Raw genomic sequence first — 18581 nt, 5'->3', positions numbered from 1 at the left:
ACCATCTTGTCTGTGTTTTGGGGCAGAATGTTAGCAGGATTTAAATGGTTTGGTGGTTTCTGTGTGGTGGATTAGAAAGTTTCACGGTAGGAGTAGTTATGATTGGGTGGGAGGGGCATTGGAGTACTTTTATGAGATCCACGCCACAGACCTTCATTTATTATCAAGGAAAAGAGCAAGGAGTCATGCACCGATCACTAATGTACCCCCCTGACTTACACATAGCCTTATTGTATGCAGGTTACAGTCAGGACAATCAGTGTCAGGGGTCTGAATTACCCATTCATATGTCTGATAATCTAAAACAAATTGTCGAGAGAGATAACGATATAGGCCTTCTACACAAAACTCACTTCTTAAGCGAAGATCAGCATCTACTTTGTTCTGGGGATTACCTCATCCCGTTTTTTCATCAGCCAAAACAAAGCACTGTGGGGCCCTTGCTGCACTGAAGCTTCTACATTAGGGTTTCTGACCATAAGAAAGGTAATTGAGGAATATGCTTCAGGGATATACCAGGGTTTGCCTCTTAAAATGGCACCAATATATGTTCCCAAACAAAGACAGGAACCTCATTTACCTGACGTGTTCCACAGCATTTGACTCTTAGCGAATAGCTACACATGGTAATGAATAGCACCAGTAATGAAAACAGAACTGGTAGGAGTGTACTACGATGCTCTCACCCTGGAGAAATTCTAGCTGGAAGACTTAGGGATGATTGATATTTGGCGACATCGACACTGATTGATGCGAGAACTCTACATAAATCAGCAGCCCATAAAAAATGATGCGTGTTTGGATTATATCCTGTTGCATAAACAGTTGGTGTCAGGGTTTAAGGAAATGGAGATGGGGCTCGTGCCTCTATTAGATCATGGCTCAGCAACATGTTTTGAGATTGGCATGATGGCTCAGCGAGAACACGCATGTGCCCTGGCACCTAAACGATGCCTTGTTGAAGGCCCAGGTTGGTTTACGAAACATACACAGGTATATCATAGAATACCTCGCTATAATTGATAATGGGCAATTGGGTATGACAGAACTGTGGGATGCCTTCAAATAGTCTTATGGAGACACCTTATAGCTGGAGCCACACATCTCAAACCAATGAGGGAAGCTGTTTTACCAGAGAAGCAAAGTGACTTACTTGAGGCTGAGAAGGTCTAAATATGCACTCAGTGAAAGCACCTGTGGAGGAAAGTGGTGAGTTTGAGGGGTCAGATCAGAAATCTTGAGATATACAGGCTAAACTGCTACCTTGCAAAACTAGATAAGTGTTTCTTTGGAAGAGAATAAACAAAGAAAGCTTGTAGCCAGTTTGCTTGCAGCAAAGGCAAGTTACAGCTACATATCCACCATTAGAGGTTTTTGTGCCATGGAGATCTGGATACTCTGGACTTCATGATGCAGCCAGTGGGCCAGATTATCGGCTAGAGCAACACTGGCACAATTGTCATATAGAAAGGGACAAACTGAAAGTTATGACTACTAAGAAGAAAAGGCTAAAGGCCATGAGAAATCTCCAGATCTCAAAGTTGCAGGGACCTAAAGATTTTTTGGTGGCTCTTTATAAAGTTATTTATTCCCAGCTACCACATGCTCTAAAGCATGGGTACTCGCAAACATTTTCCCAGGGGCCAAAACATTTGGTCTGTCACGCGCCTGGGGGCCGCATTGATGCCAGGGCTGTGGCGGTCAAGTGGGGTGACTCGGGGGATTGGTGCCAAGGTAGGTGTATGAGAAGCAAATGATATACATCTAGTGGCTGAAATAAACAATGGAAAACCAGAAAATCTGGAAGGAATCCCGGCTTACCCACTTTTCCAAATTGTGTGATCCTAGGCAATTGTTTAGTCTCACTTCACTCCTTTGTCTGCATTATCACATTTAAGATGACCTCGAAATACATGATTCATGGTGGGCGCTGCACAAAACCTGCCTCTATGTTTGATTTAATAAACTATAATGTTGTTAATGTATGATAGGAACCCAGGCCACCGATAAAGTACACATACCAATTGACTGGCCTCTTCAATTTACTATTGGTTCTGTTTTCAGGATAAGGGAAATAATTAATGTTTCAAAATTTATGTTTCCAAATGTATGTTTGAAAACGATCACTTTTAAAGGAATACATCTCAGTGCACTGATAAAATAAATTGTGCTGAAGCAAAAAGGTTCTGCATGTTAACTAAATACACGTTTTTAATTTTAAAGAGACTGTCTTAGTTTTACACTTGTGCTGCACGATGTCTTTGAAAATGAAGTTGTTTCTAAAGTTAAGTGCAGGAGTCCCTAGTTACTTCCTTTCTTTAATACCAATTAAGTTTGAAATAAATGATTGTGTGTGTATTTAATATTTTTATTGTTAGTGCAGAGTCGAGCAAACAGCTGCCAGTGCTCATGTTGCTCAGGGGGCCACATGTAAAGGTCAGAGGGGCCGCAGGAGGCCCGCGGGCCGTACTTTGAGTATCCATGCTCTAAAGAGTGTCTGCCAGGAGGTGACACAAAATGTAGCGGTCACCACATTAACGAGAGGCAACCATCTTTACAATACTCAGTCCTCGCAAGTTGCTGAGACTGCACATCTAACAGGACTACTCTGCTGCTGAACATTGATGCCAGATAGCTAAAAAAAAGATTCTTGCTGCCTGGCCGCAGGTAGTGATGCTTTTGCTGGTACACCCTGACCAAGCTGGGTTCGTTAGTGGCATGCTATAAAGGAACAAAACCAAAAAAGTGCTGAACCTCATCAGTGTGGAGGGCAGTGGCAATGGAAATACAGCATTAATGTCTTTGAGTGCTGAAAAGGTATTCAGTAGAGTATACTTGGTCAGTGATGTGCTGCCCTCTTTAGGCTGTGTGGAAGGGATTGTCTGGGCTGGGTTCTTACTTGTTATCAGACTCTGAATGCCCAGATGCCTCTGAATGATGGTATGTTGGAGTGACTGCAGATGTGGATTAAACTAGGCAGGGATGCTGCTTCCCCCTCGTCTTTCCTCTTATGTTAGAATCTCTGGTGCTGCAGATCAGACCAAATGAGGGCATGAGCGGTATTAGATTAGGGAGTGTTGAGTTTAATTTCACGTTATTCTCTGATAACATATTGCTATCGATCATAGACCTCTCATAGGGTGCTGCTACAGTACCTACCACTTTACTAATGAGCCTTGGAGTGTAAGATCAGTCTCAGAGGACCTTTGACACTTGGTCTGAATCTCCAGAGTGCAATATACTCACTCTGATTGGTGTAACAACCCCATTCGATATCTAAGATTGATCTAGCCAACCTTCTATGGTTAGAGTTGACTTGGTAAATTAAAAGTATCAATCACTTTTGTGGATGGGACCAGTAGCAGCTATTAACCTATCCTCACTGCTCAAGCGCCTCTGTATTTTATAGTCAGTCTCCCTCTCTGTGAAAAAAACATTTTAGGCATGGTTTCAGGGATATTGCTTGAATTTTATCTGGCATGGGGAAAGAGTAGCGACTGAAATGGTGCAATATATGCTCCACCGTAGAGTTCCAAGCCAAACACTTGCTCTTCCTTTTTGAATGGACAGTGAAAGAAGCAGAGAGTGGTTGCTGTATGACTGAGCACATACTGAGCAGCAGAGCACAGTGGAAAATGCCTTGGCTACCAAAGCTCTACAGGGGCACAAAACTATACATTTCCCCCATTATGAGGAAAATGTTGCGAGTCTGGAGTTATGCTGTCAGGTCCTTTCGGTTGACCTATTCTCCCTCCCCTTTCTTCAAATTGTGTTGAAATAAAGATTTCATTCTGGGTGTGGAGGATGGGGATAGCGTAGCCTGGAGTGAGGAAGGATGGTTGACTGTTAGGAACATGTTTTGTGTGAAGAAATCAAACTCTTCAAATAGATTAGGGAATGCTTTGTTAGAGACTGAAAATGTAGATGCATGCAGCTCAGGCAATGGGTCCTGCACTGGCAAGTGCAGAAAGGTGTGACAAGAACACTCAAACTCTTTAGAAAATTCCTTCTCAATCTCGGTGACAGGGTACATGCCATTTCTTACACATATCAGATTCTTAATGATCCCATGAAGTATGGGTAACCCTATAATCACATTGCGTAGGAAAAGGAACTAAGCATAGCCTTAGTACCAGTCAAAATATATAATATTTAGAGCGAACAACTTTTCAGAGCATGCAACTGGGTGGGGAGGGGTTTGAAGGACGATTCTATAACTTCCTATGTTGCTGGGAATACGTGTCAGTGAGATTTAGTGTTGTGATCATAGTGGCACATATTGGAGGGACTGTGGTGAAGTTCTTAGGCAAGGTGATGCATGTGTTATGGTTATTCCCGCTTGGCCTAAATCAAGAGGATAGTACTGAGAGGGTTAGAGGACAACTCTGGCACACTACTGGCTGCTGGGTAGCTGGTCTGAGATGATTTAACCACTTTGCTTCACAAAGAAGAAGATTATTGGCAGAGACAAAGGCCATCCTTTCCCACTGGGGTCTCCCACAACCCCAACAGGGAATATTTGGTTACAGAAAATGTGTTTGGTTTTTGGCATTGAGAAATTATCGAAACTGTGCAAAGAAGGGAAGGAATTTAGAAATGAAGGGGCATCCTGATAATGTGTTTTATACGGAGAACGTAATGAGCTACAGTGCCCCAATACCCGCACATTGTAAACCTTCTAGATGACTCCTAATTACATCTCTTTCACAGTCATAGGTACGATATAGACTCGTTTTAGATGGGCAGATTGGCAGTGGGCCTTGTTTATTGTGATGGCCGTCAAGGAAGCTGGTATGAACACGGTACCACAGGGGATCGGATGTGGGTTGAGAAACTGGGAAAGGATTTGGGTTAGTTTAGTTTGGAAAGTTGTTGAGATGGTGAGTTTGTCGTCGGTTCCAGATAATAATGCCAATCCATATGTTGTAAAATTGAGTAAAACAAATACTCAAACGTAAATAAAGTTGACAGGTCACTAAATGCTTGAGAACTTTCTGGAAGTGAACATTACCAGCTAAAATAATTGTTGTTAACCGATTTTATGTGCATTTTTGTGTAGTTATTCTGATAGAGAATCCAACATTTTTAATACTTAGTTTGTAAATGTTTATTATTTGAAGGGTGGTACTGTGTAACAGAGTGTAAAAGAAGACCTCAAATTGTATATACAAACACCACATTGCATGAAAGTAGACTACTTTGGCACTGAATGTGAATATCACAGATTAACCCTTACGTGCTTTTGCGTTAATTGTAGTTCGAAGTGTTCTTGCAATACCCGATCTGAAAGGGCTCGAGAGAGAAGACCGGGAACCCCTGCCAGAGTCTCCACTGTGAGTAAATATAGTCCTGGTGCAGCTTGCACATTTCCGCAGCAATTGATTTGCTGCTGATGACCTCTGATACAACTTAGATAATAAATGTTATGCCCGAGCATTTTGTCTCATTTTTTTGTACTCTTACCTTACAGAGGGCTGGATTTTTCAAAACCTTGGCATCAAAGTTTTGTAGATGCGAGAAACCAAATCGCTGCCTCTCTGCACATCCTTCACCCTGCACTGAGGACCATCTTAGACTTGGGCTTCAACACCTTTTCAAACCTGCTTGTGGTGGATGTGTCGGGTGAAAGGTAAAAACAAATATTTTTCGTATTAAAATTTGTATTTTATTTTACCGTTATACATGGTGGCAAACACCAAGAGATATGGAAGCCCTTTAAACAGTGACATAATTGTCGTACAGTTAGTTGAGGGGTGTATTTTGAATGTTACACTCCACCTAAAAATGCTTTCTGTAGTAAATAGTTGGGCACGGGTGCCTTCAGTCGTGTCCGGTGACGTGTCTGACGGATTTCACCTAGGATTTTTACATACATACAAACACACACACTCGCTCTCTTGTCTCTGTTCTGAAGGTCTTCAAAAATGTTGCTTAGTTTGTAAATTTTGTGTTTTAAGTACTCCTAACAATAAGAACTGCCCCTTAAGCCCTCCTTATGTCCAGATTTTCACAAGATATGCCATAGTTATTTTGGGGAAATATGAAGTTCCCCCTCTTCCCCCTGACCACCCTCCCTCCTCCCATGTCCCCACCCCCCCCCCCCAGTCTTAGTGACTAAGCTACGCCCCTAACTTAACATAGACCAAAGGGTCAAATATTGAAACTGAAAACACAGAACTGAGGTTTGGTTCATCACAACAAGACAAGTTTAGGAAGTGAGACTAGAGAGGAGGGCAGAGTGGGAGTGAACAGGAAGGTGGAAGTGAGGAAAAGGAAGTGGGAAAACTAGGTACTGAGAATGAAACATAGGTTAGATCGGTACGGAGATGGAGGAGGAGAGGGTAAGGGTGAGAGAGTAGAATGCAAGGGGAGACAGCATTAGGAGAGAGAAGAGGGCAGGAACAGTAGGGAGGTGGGTGGAACCTGAGGGTGGAAGGGAAACTAGAGAAGAGGACAGAGTGGGAGTGAAGTGGATAGGAAGGAGTAAGATTCGAGAAAGAAGATGTGGGAGAAAAGAAGGACTGGAAGAGGAGATAGAGTATATAAGAACAGATGGAGGTTAAAGAGAAGATGGACGAGGGTGAAAAGGGAAGAAGGGAGGGAGATGGGATGATGGGGGAGGAAAGGTCAGGCAGCATGAGGGGCAGGACTCAATGCAAGGGATATGTTGTGGCAAAATGAGAAACGAGTAGAATGAAGATGAGAACAGGGCAACGACCGAGAATGCAGAAGAGGAAGTTAGAAGGACCCATAGCCGAGGTTAGAAGAGGCCGGATGCAGAAAGAGGTAAAGGAAAGATGGGAGTGCATGAGCAAAGAGAAAATAGGAGGGCAAGGAGTGGATAAAGAGGAGGTAGTGGGATGGTGGGAAGAAGGAAGGGTGAGTGTGGGGAGCAGTGGGCAAGAAACTAGACAATGGGGAGAGGAAGGATGGAGTCAAGCGGAAAAGGAAAGAGAAAATATGGAGCAAAGAGAGACTGGCACTGAGCGTGAGCAGTTTTGGAACACACAACTTAGAAATTAATGAAAATAAGCTGATTTATAGTAAATTCTTCTTTTTACACCATGTATGGGGTTATGGAAGGGGCACAACTTCGGGTTGGGGGGGTCTAACACTTCAAACTGGGGCAGCAGAGCCATCTTCCGAACCAGAGTAAAATAAATAAATGACTTGTGGGGGCTCATTTTAATCTTTGGGCACACTTCACAATTAGGGAGGTTTTTATCTGGGCAATATTTGCTCAATGATGCTCCGAGGGCCACTAACATTTGTGTGACGTCTACATCCCTTACTTGGGTTAAATGTTTTCCTGAAGGAGTTGTAAACGAAAGGGTGAAAATGCTTCGTTTCATCAACTTTGGGCCAGAAGACCAAGCAGGATTAGAAATTTCAGCTTTTGTGTCAAATAGGCCTTACCCTTCAAAAAACAACTTTTATAAGATATTTAGGCATATAAGAATATTTTAGAAAATTGATAACAAGGGATGGCAGTACACGCACGGTCCTTTAGGTATGGTTTTGCTCATACTGCATTTTGCAGCATTGAATACATTTATCCTTTGCATTGTTTGCAGGATACAATCTTAGAAGGCAACTCTATTTTTGCCAGAAGGAAGGATGCTTCATGTCCATGCTCTGTACCACAGACTGTTGAAACTGTATTCTATGGTACTACATGACAACCCTTAGTTCAATCTCCCATTAAATAGCCATGAGTTTCATTTGTTTGGTCACTACTACAGCCTGAAATGAAAGACATTTGGAAAGATTCCAGTACTAGTGACACAAGAATCACAGAAATGTAGCCAGGTGTGAATATCCATGGTGCCATCACAGGGCACATTGACATCGATCAGATGTAACCAGTAGTAGAAGCTGCTACAACTTGCTTGCCATTTCATACCCCCTGGTGCTACCATTGCTACCGCTGGTCTCGTAGTTCACAAACGCATTGACAGGAGAGGAAAATAAACAGCTGTAAAAGTCCAGTTTTCTTTCTTTCTTTCTTTACACTTTCATGCCTATAGCAAGCCTTTGGGTAGCAGATAAGGCATTCTGGAATTATTAAGGGTGGGTTAAGGGGTCAACCATATGATGTGATTGGTGGTCAAATTGTGTGTGATGTCACTTTCTGTCAAGTGGTGTGCTGTGACTTATGCTGTCATTGGCATTTTACTGAAGTGCAGCACAGAGCAATACCCAAATTTGCACGTTATTCCTGAACACTGGTAACAGAAGAATATTCAACAGTAATAGCCTTTGTTACTGTATTTGACGTCTGTGCATGAAAATTAACTGCCACAACTTAAACACTGTAAAATATTTCCATATGTAGTAGAGTTCTTGTATGAGATAAACAAATCATGAATTAAGACTTCCTGGGGATGCTCAGCAGTAGTGCAGCAAAGCACTTCCAGAAAGAATGTTAAATAATATCAAATTGATGCTTAGCAGGTTATGTGGGTCTAAAACAGAAACAATGGAAAAAAGCTTTGGATAAATCGGACTAATAGTGTGAGAAGAAGACTGAGTTGCCAACACGCTGCTGTTTACTGGGTTTCAGAAGAAAGGAAATTGAGTCAATAGATGGGTCATACCATTATGTCCCCTTTAATTTGGGTCAATTACATTAACCACTCTAAATTACACATTTAGACCAATGAATAGTTCTAGGCTAGCATTATTATCACTAAATTAACATTATTCTGTGTTACTACTTTTAAAACACATTATCCTGGTATACAAAGAAACACACAGAGAATACAGTTGTCCCCTTGCATCTCTGCACATCACATTTTATATTAGGCAGTTAATAGGGCATATTTGACACAAAGGGATTCCTTTAATGTTGATCAACAAGACATGAGCAGAAACATCCTGGAGATAGAAGATAGTAAGTGCTCTGTAAACTACACAAGGAGTGGAACTAGATGCCAGCAAATGAAAAAGACTGGGAAGTCACTGGAGCTCCTGATTTATGTACCAACCAATGGAACGAACTCCAGCAAAATTCTGCAATCTCCAGCCACACAGGGCCCTACTTCACTTGGGTGAGCTTTAAGAATTAGAAGTGTCCCAATCACAATTACAGAAGCAGCAGAAATAGACCACAACAGGAATACAATCAAATCAAGAGAAAATGGCTATATGTTTACAATTTAGATGGGATGTCATGTTGTCATTTTTCACTGTGCCTTACCACCAGAAGGAACAGTAAAAACATAATGTTCCCATGGAAGGAGAAGCATTATATTTTATCTTTTTAAAAAAATCCTGTTTCAGGATTTTAGTGAAAACAAATACTCTGCTACAAGGTTTTGTCCTGCAAAGATAGTCCAGTAGTGCAGAGTAATATGTATTGCCAGGAAACGTCCTGACGGCTATCAATGGCATTGTTTTGATGAATGGCGACCTACTTGGTGGTCATTTTTAAAATGGGCAGGCGGCTTCTCCACCGGTCACCCAGACATAAATTAGGCCCATAGTCTGCTTTAAAAATAAAGTTTCCTATTTGGGAATGCAAACACAAGGATTGTGGTATGCTGGTCCTTGCAGCTGACCATCCCTGTGTTTCATAGCGACCTGTCTAATTAATATTCATTAGAAAAACTGTTCTGCAACTCCCTGCTACTGGAAATGTTGCAGCACAACTTGTTAGTACATATGTCGCATTGCAAAATAAAAGAAATCGCAAAATGCTGGTGCCCACTTTGCAACCCCTTGTTGCGACTAGAATTTTAGTACATCTAGGACTTATTTCTCATGGTGAGGGGGTCAGAAATCTGTAGCGAAACATATAGGTATTTACATCATCTCTACATGTAGGCACTTTAAAATGGCCATCCAGAGTAGAGAAAAGAACATTTCTCTGTACCCAGTACTGTATCGCTAACAATTCACAACATGTATTTGCTTATGTCTACCTGGCAGTACATGCTAAATGACTAGTGACTAGTGTATACCCACTGAGAAAATATACTTCAACTGTGCCTGCATGCGTTTTGTACTAAAAGGCTATTTTCGAAACCATTCCTCTACATGTGCCTAGTCAGTTGCTTTTAGGGTACGTGTTGTATGTACAGTTGCTTTCGTCATCAGTCCACCTGGTTTTAAACCACCACATTGAATAACCTTTGTTTTTTTGTTGGATGGCAGGGGGAAGGGTGCGGTTGATTGTGAATCGCTGAGAAACAACGTGTCCTTGGCCTGTACAAACATGGAAGAGAAGATACGTAACACCTGGTACCCAAAAGTGATCAACCTCTTTACACAGAAGGATGCCCTGCTTGGCATTAAACCAGATAGAATCGACTCTTTCTACAACTGTGTATCTACACTCATGTCTAATCAGGTAAACAATGTTGCACTCAAGTAAACCAAAAGGGTGATTGTCTGTTAATTAATTGGAATCCTGAAAGTTAAGTCAAACCATAATGCAAAGTAATGGGGCCTTCTTGCAGAATGTAAAGAGGGACCCCTGAGCCTCCGATATCTCACGGATATAATTGGCCTTGGGCTAAACGGGCTTCTTTCTATTAGGCTGAGGCCCCTAAAGCCTTGATGAAGGAGGGGGGTGGGGGGCGAGCCGTTGTGCCACAGGGGCTGCCGGGGCCTGCGTTACTCCACTGGCTTATATTAACATTTTTTTTTTACGCGTGGGCTTGCCATGGACGTCATTTTAGGGGTCGCCAGCGGTCGCAGTAGCAACCCCTGGCCCTGCCTTTGTGACCCCTGGCCACAGAGGTGGCAAAATCAGTACCAGGATTACAGGGGCACCTCACCCTTATGGAAGGCAGTTGCGACTCCACTTTCCTTGTTTTCTGCCAATTTTTTAATTCGATTATTAGTGAATAATATTTTATTAGTTAGAGTTGCTGTAATAAAGAATGGATTACAATAAGCTGGAACGTGACCCTTCCTGGAAGCTAAAAAGTAAAAAATGCTTTAAAATGTATGGTGTGTGCGCAGGCGTTTGTGGTGAGAGTGTGTTTAAGTGAGAGCGAATGTGTGTATGTATGATTACGTGTGAGCATGTGTGTGAGTGAAAGTAAAGCTTAAAGGCGTGTGATGTCACTTCCGCTACCCTGGCATTTTGGTCAGTTGCCCGTATGCTCATCTGTAAACCGGCAGTACGTCTCGCACGAGGGTTCGCACATACATTAATTAGTAAATGGACCAGGCATCTGTTTTTTTACATGCGAGGTTTCTAAAATCCAAACATATAACCTGCAATTTCTGGGAGTTAATATATTAACTTTAGATGCCTCCCCCACCACCCTAAAGCAAAAAATGTTGCGCTCGGCCCATCATGGTAAAGGCCTTGGTATTAAAGTCTGTAATTATCTTACAACAGGTATGAAAACGTGTGCAAACCAGGAGTACCTACCAAGCCTTACCTGCTGTCAGTATGACTTGTTTCTACTTCTCACAACTGTTATATGTGTACTAAAGACACAGAATCATGTACAGACATCTCACTTCTACCGCCCTTAAAGAATTCGATGGCCAGACTTGTATCTAAGTTGAATACCTCCACCTCCTACCAGTTCTCAAACTCAGTCCAAGCAGTCATCATTTTCTCCACCTTTTTCATGGCTAAGAAATCCGGGAACCACTGTTATAAGAATGCTGCATGGATAAAAATAAACCAGGCATTCCATTTATTTAGTCCACGACTTCACATCGCTTACGCCATTATTCTGCATCATTGAAGCAGGCTAGCATGTATTCCTGGAAATTACATTTGAACATTCGGTTCTCGATGTAACTTCCCAGCAGTTTCAAGGGCAGCCCTAGACTGGTTATTGAGAATTCGAAGAATATGTATCTCGGTATCTTTTGAGGGCCCATGTTGGTCAGCTGCGGTTCTTTTTAGGTGTGTTTGACTTTTCACGTGTTTTGTCGTTCCAACGCATATTTTAAATGGGCACTAATGATACCTAAGACACCAGATCTACAGTAATGGTGTGCCAAATGTCACACCTATCACTGCCACAGTAGCAGGCTGCACGTAATGGTAGGCCTTATGCCACACCTGCCCCTGCCACATAGTGTCCTTAACTAGCTTGGGGAATTTGTTGCTTGATTTTTCTCTTCTGTGAATATGTGGCCCTGGTGAAGTGAAACAATAATTGTGTTATGGTATGTGACATTCACATTATAGTTTGATGTACTGTGATTTCAGTTCTCTTACTCATAGTTTTTCCACTCACTCTTTACCTGCAACGCACAATACGCTGTTTTGTACTGGGCTTTGCTTTCTGTTTTTCGCATTTTATGGAAATAGATACAATATTTAAAAATGTTTGAAAAACAGGGGACTGCTGTGACGTATTCTCCCAAGACCCTTGACATTGAGGGAATATCAAGGTGAGATTCATACTCACTGTGTACAGCAATAGAAAAAGACCTGCTGAATTTTAACCGCTTCATGAAATTGAGTTAATACGTGCAAACTAAACAAGGTTTAGGTTAAAGAGGCCTTTAGTTTAGAGATGCTTAGTCATTAGGAGGAGTCGTTTTCGTAGTACAAGGCCATGATCAGTAGAGCTGCTATTTTCTGATTTGTTGTAGATACCTAGTTGATATGGTTCAATCCATTAGTCCACAGGAAAAAAAAAGTTTTTTTGGTCTGTTCTTTAGCTTGCTACGTTAGACAGAAGTGCACAAATGTTTTTTTCTAAAATATCCATATAGTTATAGTGGGGCTCTCAAACTGTGCATTTCAGATTAAAAATAATTCAAGACACTATGCCCCTGTGCTTAGCAGGCACAAATAAGTCAAGTGCTCACTTACATATAGGTGTGAATTATATCCCTTGTTGATCTTTGCATAGGTTATCGGTAAAATCCATAACACCCCATTGACCCACGTTTCTTTCCAGCTTTTCAGTAAGTACTGTCATAAAGCATGTTAAGTAAAAGATCTTTAATTAATTAAAATACCCAATCAGAGAAATGCTGTGAAATGCACATGTTTTTACAACCAAAGGGGAAGATATAATGCTACGCCAAATGCAGTCCTGGCTTTTGAATTGCCGCCCATTGTAAACAGTTCTCACAAAGAAAACCGCAAACATTACAGAAAAGCAAGCAGTCTTCATGTTTTGAAGGACGCACCTTACAGGAGCAGCCGAATGGTAACACAGGTCCAGTGAGTACGCATCCTGGGCTTCTCAACATCATTAGCTCTCTCCCAAGTGAAGACAGGATGGGCTAAAAATTGGGTTGAAACAAATTTTTTTGTAGATACCCACAGCCATAAAACTACGGGAAATAACAAAGTGAGTAGGTATCTCTTACTTAGCTACTCCTAATGTCAGAAAACAAGATGATACCAAGGCCCTCATTACAAGTTTGGCGGTCGGACGAACCGACTGCCAAACTCACGGGGATGGGACTGCTGTCAACCCGGCGGCCTCACTCCCAGTCGTATTATGATGTTCCCACTGGGCTGACCGGAGGGAACATCGTATTACGACGTTCCCACCGGTCTGCCCGGCGGGAAGGCCAGTACTGTAGCACTACAGCAAACTCAGAATACGCAGTGTCTTCAAAGCAGACAGTCCACATACCTAGGGTGCTGGGCAGGGGCCCCCTCCACGGCCCACAACATGGTTGTAGGAGGCAGACCTGGTGTGTGGTGGGTACGGATGGTACTTACACCTTATACCAGGTATCCCTTATTAGTGTAGTGCAGTCAGTGTCTAGATGCCAGGCTCTCTAGAGGTAGCTGTGGATGAACATCCAAGGCTTATCTAGGAGACATGCAAAGCTCATGCAGTACCACTGTAGTCACACTTAATACTTACACACATGAAAGAAAACACTCAGTGTTACAAAAATAAAGGTACTTTATTTTGGTGACACAAATACCAAAAATACCATAGAGCCTATACTCCCTTAGGAGGTAAGTGATATACAAATTACATACACTAGTATGCAGAAATAAGCATAAAAACAGTTAGAAAATAGTACAATTAGTGAAAATCATAATAGGAAGAAATGGGCCTAGGGGGAGCACAAACCATATACTAAGAAAGTAGAATGCGAAAGTCTGTCCCCCACCTAGGCAAGTGTAGTGTGTAGCGGGGAGCCGGGAGTACTAGGAAAGCCCAAAGATAAGTACCACAACCCACCCAGGCAACGAGGAAAACAGGAATAATTCACAGTACGTTTCCCAGAACACACACACAGTAGTAAAGAAGAATTATGCACAGCCCAGAAGAGCCTGCAAGACACCAACAGTGGATTCCTGGACCAGAGGACCTTTGGAAAAAGGGGATCAAGTCCAAGAAGCACAGAACAGTCCAGGAAGAGCAGGAGCCCCTGCCCACCAGGATGAAGGTGCAAAAGGTGAAACACTGGTGAAGAAGAAGAGTCAGCTCTGCACCCAGGAAGACGAAGTTGGGTTCCTGGAGGGTGCAGGTGATGTCCCACACCGGATGGAGGATTACAGCCAGGTGTGTGTTGCGAAGTCTGCCAACAAGCCTTGGTACATGCAAAGCTTGTGGTTAGCAGAAAATGGCACTACCGGGGACCAGGATGGACCAGGTGAACTCTACCCAGGAGTGTGAGTCAGAGGGGGGCCCTCAGAAACACAGAGAGCCCACAGAAGCCCATGCAGGAGTCCCACAGGACGGGGACATGAAAGTTGCAGAAGAGGCCCATGCAGCACTACGAAAAAGGCTCCTACGTCACCGGAGAACCATTTAGGGAGCTGTACGTCACTGGAAGGACTGCTGTGGGCTGGAGCTTCAAGATGTACAAAGATCTTGGAGGACGGAAGCCAAAAAGCGTGCAAATGACGTGGTGCATGGGGGTACTGTCCTGCGTGGGCATGCAAGGCATTACCTTCACCCAAGTTGGACAGTTGGACTAGAGGACCATTGGGACCACTTCAGTCCACCACATGTGATGCAAGATCCACGCAGCTCAGCAGGAGAGGGGATCCACACAGGCAGTAGTCGTCGCAGTTGGTGCCTTCAGAAGCAGGGGAGTGACTCCTTCATCCCAAGGGGAGATTCCTTCTTCCTTCTGATGCAAGCTCACCAGGGAAATGTTGCTGGACGGAGCCAGAGATACAATGTTGCAGAAGGCCTCTTGCTTCTCTGTTGCAGCTTGTAGGGTCCTGAAGAGTCCAGATGCAGTTGCTCCGGTCCGATGTCAAAGTGGAGGGTGCAGAGGATTCCTGCTGGAGTCTTGCAATCCGGATCTGAGGAACCACCCAAAGGAGAAACCTTAAATATCTCTGAAAAGGGGATTAGTCACCTTGCTGGGTGACCACCTATCAGGAGGGGGCAGTGACATCACCTGCTGGCACTGGCCACTCAGATGCTCCCAGCCTTCCCTGCCAGCCTTGAATCTAGGATGGCAAAACCCAGGGACCTTCTGGATGAGCTCTGAGCACCACCCCTGGGGTGCTGATGGACAGGGGAGTGGTAACTCCCCTTTCCGTTGTCCTGTTTTGCGCCAGAGCAGGGACTAGGGGGTCCCTGAACCGGTGTAGACTGGTTTATACAAGGAGGGCACCAAAATGTGCCCTTCAAAGCATTTCCAGTGGCCCTCCCAAGCCTGTAACACTTATTTCCAAAGGGAGAGAGTGTTACACCCCTTTCCCAAAGGAAATCCTTTGTTCTGCCTTCCTGGTCTCGAGCGTCTCAAGCAACAGGAGGGCAGATATCTGTTGGGAGGTGGCAGCAGCTTGGGCTGCCTGGAAACCCTCAGAAGGCTGTAATGGTAGTACTGCTGGTCCTCTAAGGAGCCCCCAGAGTGCATGGAATCATACAACCAATTCTTGCAAAAGCCTTCTGGTATGATTCCAACATGTTTGATACCAAACATGGCTATGTTCGGAATTACTATCATGTAGCTGGACTTAGGTAGTTACCAATGTACAGTGCACGCATAAAATGGCGTCCCCCACTCACGAAGTCCGGGAAAATGGGCCTGGAGTTCGTTGGGGCACCTCTGCTAGTGCAGGAATGCCCTCACACACTGGTACTTTGCACCCTACCCTCTGGGCTAGAAGGCCTGCCATAGTGGTGACTTATAAGTAACCTGGTGTAGTGAAAAATGGCAGTGAAAGGGTGCTTGCATCGTTTCACGCAGGCAGCAATGGCAGTCCTGCAGAAGCCTTTGCATGGGCTCCCATTGGGTGGCAAAATATATGCTGCAACCTATAGGGATCCCCTGGAAACTCAATGCCCTGGGTACCTTGGTACCTTATACTAGGGACTTATAAGGGGGCACCAGTGTGCCAATTGTGGGTAAAATACTGTAATAACAGTATCAAATAACAAAATTTAAGGAAGAGAGCATAACTACTGGTGTCCTGGTTAGCAATAACCCAGTAAACACAGTCAAACACTCTGACAAACAGGCCAAAAGTGGGAGTAACCAAGCTAGAAAGAGGCTACTTTCCTACAATGGTCATGGGCAGTGCAGGGGCCCTCCTGTGGCCCCCCAGCCTTTTCATGGTGGTTTGACCGTCATGAAAAGGCTGGCAGAAAGGGGACTCGTGATCAGCACAATGGTGCTGAATTCATTGCCGCTGTAGCTGACCACGAGTCCGACTGCCGTCAGCCTGTCAGGGACCATGTTGCTGGTGGGGACGGTGGTTCCCTGGCGGTCTGACCACCAGGGTCGTAATGTGGCGGTCGGGCTGCCTGGAGTGCAGCGGTCTGACCGCCACTGTGATGATGGTCTGAAGCCCTCCAGCCTCATAATGAGGCCCCAAGTCACTAGAGGTGTTGTGTAGCTCTCAGACGCTAAAAGGAGATCTAGTTCAAGAGCTAAACAATATGTGTATCAGATGAGTGCAGAGAAGTTTACTAGGTCCCCTCTGTGCATAATGAAATTCTGGAATACATTAAGACCATTTCATCAGGGAAGGTCCACATGTTTAATTGCTATACATTTCAACAATTTCATCAGGACCCAAGGACCATGACAAGGAGTGTGTCTCCTGAACAAACCATGCATCTGAACCCAGTGGGTGACCAGCATACCAGGTCGCCCAAATTTGGTAAAAATGGTGCACAGGAAACAACCTCAATCCATTAGTGATTGTGGCTGTTTCTTGTGCACCATTTCCAACAACTTTGGACAACTTTGCTAGGAATATTGGGAGGTTCAAATCCATATATGAGCTTAAGGGTAACTCAGTAGATAGCGTCATATTGTGTAGGTCCTCAGTTAAGACTCTTATGCACATTTGTTAACATGACCCTTCTGCATGATGCAACGAAGAAGCTTCTGAAGCCTTATTCTTACAAGTTCCTACACATAGCTGCAAAATGTTTAAATGCCTAATCTAATTTTGTTTACTTTTGTATCTTCAAGTATACTAAAGAGGCTACTTTCGTAAAGATATATTTGCCTTTCTAAATTGTAAGAAGATAGTTTGCCCGAAATGTTTGACTTGTGGAGAACTTGATGCATATTATATTTTAATTGACCTTGTTTTCACAATATAATCCCTTGAATTGAGTACTTGTTTTTAAGAATTTTACATGACTGTAGTCACTTAATTTCCCTTCAGTGCTAAGTCATATCTACATTTTCCATTTTCCTAATAGATATGTTTAAATCTATTGTTTTTGCAGACGTTTTATGCATGGTGTTGGAACTAACCACAAGATCCTTTAGCATACTTTATTCAATTATTATATATTATGTTCAACCGTTTTCTCTGATGTTTCACACCCTCATCTTTGCAATTAGATCCATTTATGCAAAGCATATAAGAATCACACAATGAAATTTCATGAAGAGAAATTAGAAAAACTGACTAGCTTATCCTCATGCCATTGTTAGAACCACTTTTCAACTTCGCAGTATTTCGACCTATGCTGATTGAATTTGGTATCAAATCTTGTTTTTTGTTTCTTGCAATATTTTGCCTATGATAGGTATTTTGGACCTTACATACTGGGTTGCAACTCACTTTGATATTACCATCGTATTACTCCTCAAAGATATCGACATTTCAGTATAAACTTGTCATTGATTAATTGATTGTGCTGAATTTGTGTTTAGGCTTTTAAATATTTGGCTGAGAAATGAACGGTTTAATATTCACTCAATTACTTCAATTCAGGTCAGAGAAGTATTAAAGAGAAGTGTTGAAACATATGTGAAGCTCTATGATCTAGACGATGGACAACACCTCCCGCTGTTTAAGATGCAATTGATCTTTGATGATGAGAAAATGGAGTTTTACCCAAGTTTTCAAGATTTAGAAGATGTAATTCTGTTTGTAGTGACACGGATTTCACAAACTCTACAGGTATGGTTTATCTCTAATCTACCTACATCTCCTAAATTTATGTAGGTGGGTCAATATACATGCATGTCTATTTTCATTGGTGCTTCTCCACACCCTGCTAAATCACAAGGGTTTTCTGCTTTTCATTGATTACTGTATTTGTTACATTGGGCAATAATTATTGATATGTTGTAATGAACACAAGCAGAACATGTGCTGGGATAATATGTTTTCATATTGAACGTATGCCTTGTTTTTTTCCATTCTTGTGAGGAAAGTAATGCAGTAAGCAATCTATTTATCTGACAATTGT

At 42.9% G+C, this 18581-nt stretch overlaps 1 protein-coding gene across 1 annotated transcript in view; it reads left to right on the top strand.

Moving 5' to 3' along the window:
• The window catches only part of DNAH12 (dynein axonemal heavy chain 12), a 937015-nt gene that overhangs the window by 72156 nt on the left and 846278 nt on the right, over window positions 1-18581 (top strand). The window contains exons 6-9 of the mRNA XM_069206470.1: window positions 5258-5333; window positions 5471-5629; window positions 10156-10351; window positions 18101-18289. Coding sequence (XP_069062571.1) covers window positions 5258-5333; window positions 5471-5629; window positions 10156-10351; window positions 18101-18289 — 620 coding nt within the window. The remainder of the gene's footprint in view (window positions 1-5257; window positions 5334-5470; window positions 5630-10155; window positions 10352-18100; window positions 18290-18581) is intronic.

Source organism: Pleurodeles waltl, chromosome 9 (genome assembly GCF_031143425.1).
Source record: "Pleurodeles waltl isolate 20211129_DDA chromosome 9, aPleWal1.hap1.20221129, whole genome shotgun sequence".
Taxonomy (NCBI): domain Eukaryota; kingdom Metazoa; phylum Chordata; class Amphibia; order Caudata; family Salamandridae; genus Pleurodeles; species Pleurodeles waltl.
Note: the sequence above shows the minus strand (reverse complement) of the source record. Positions and strands in the feature narration are given on the sequence as shown.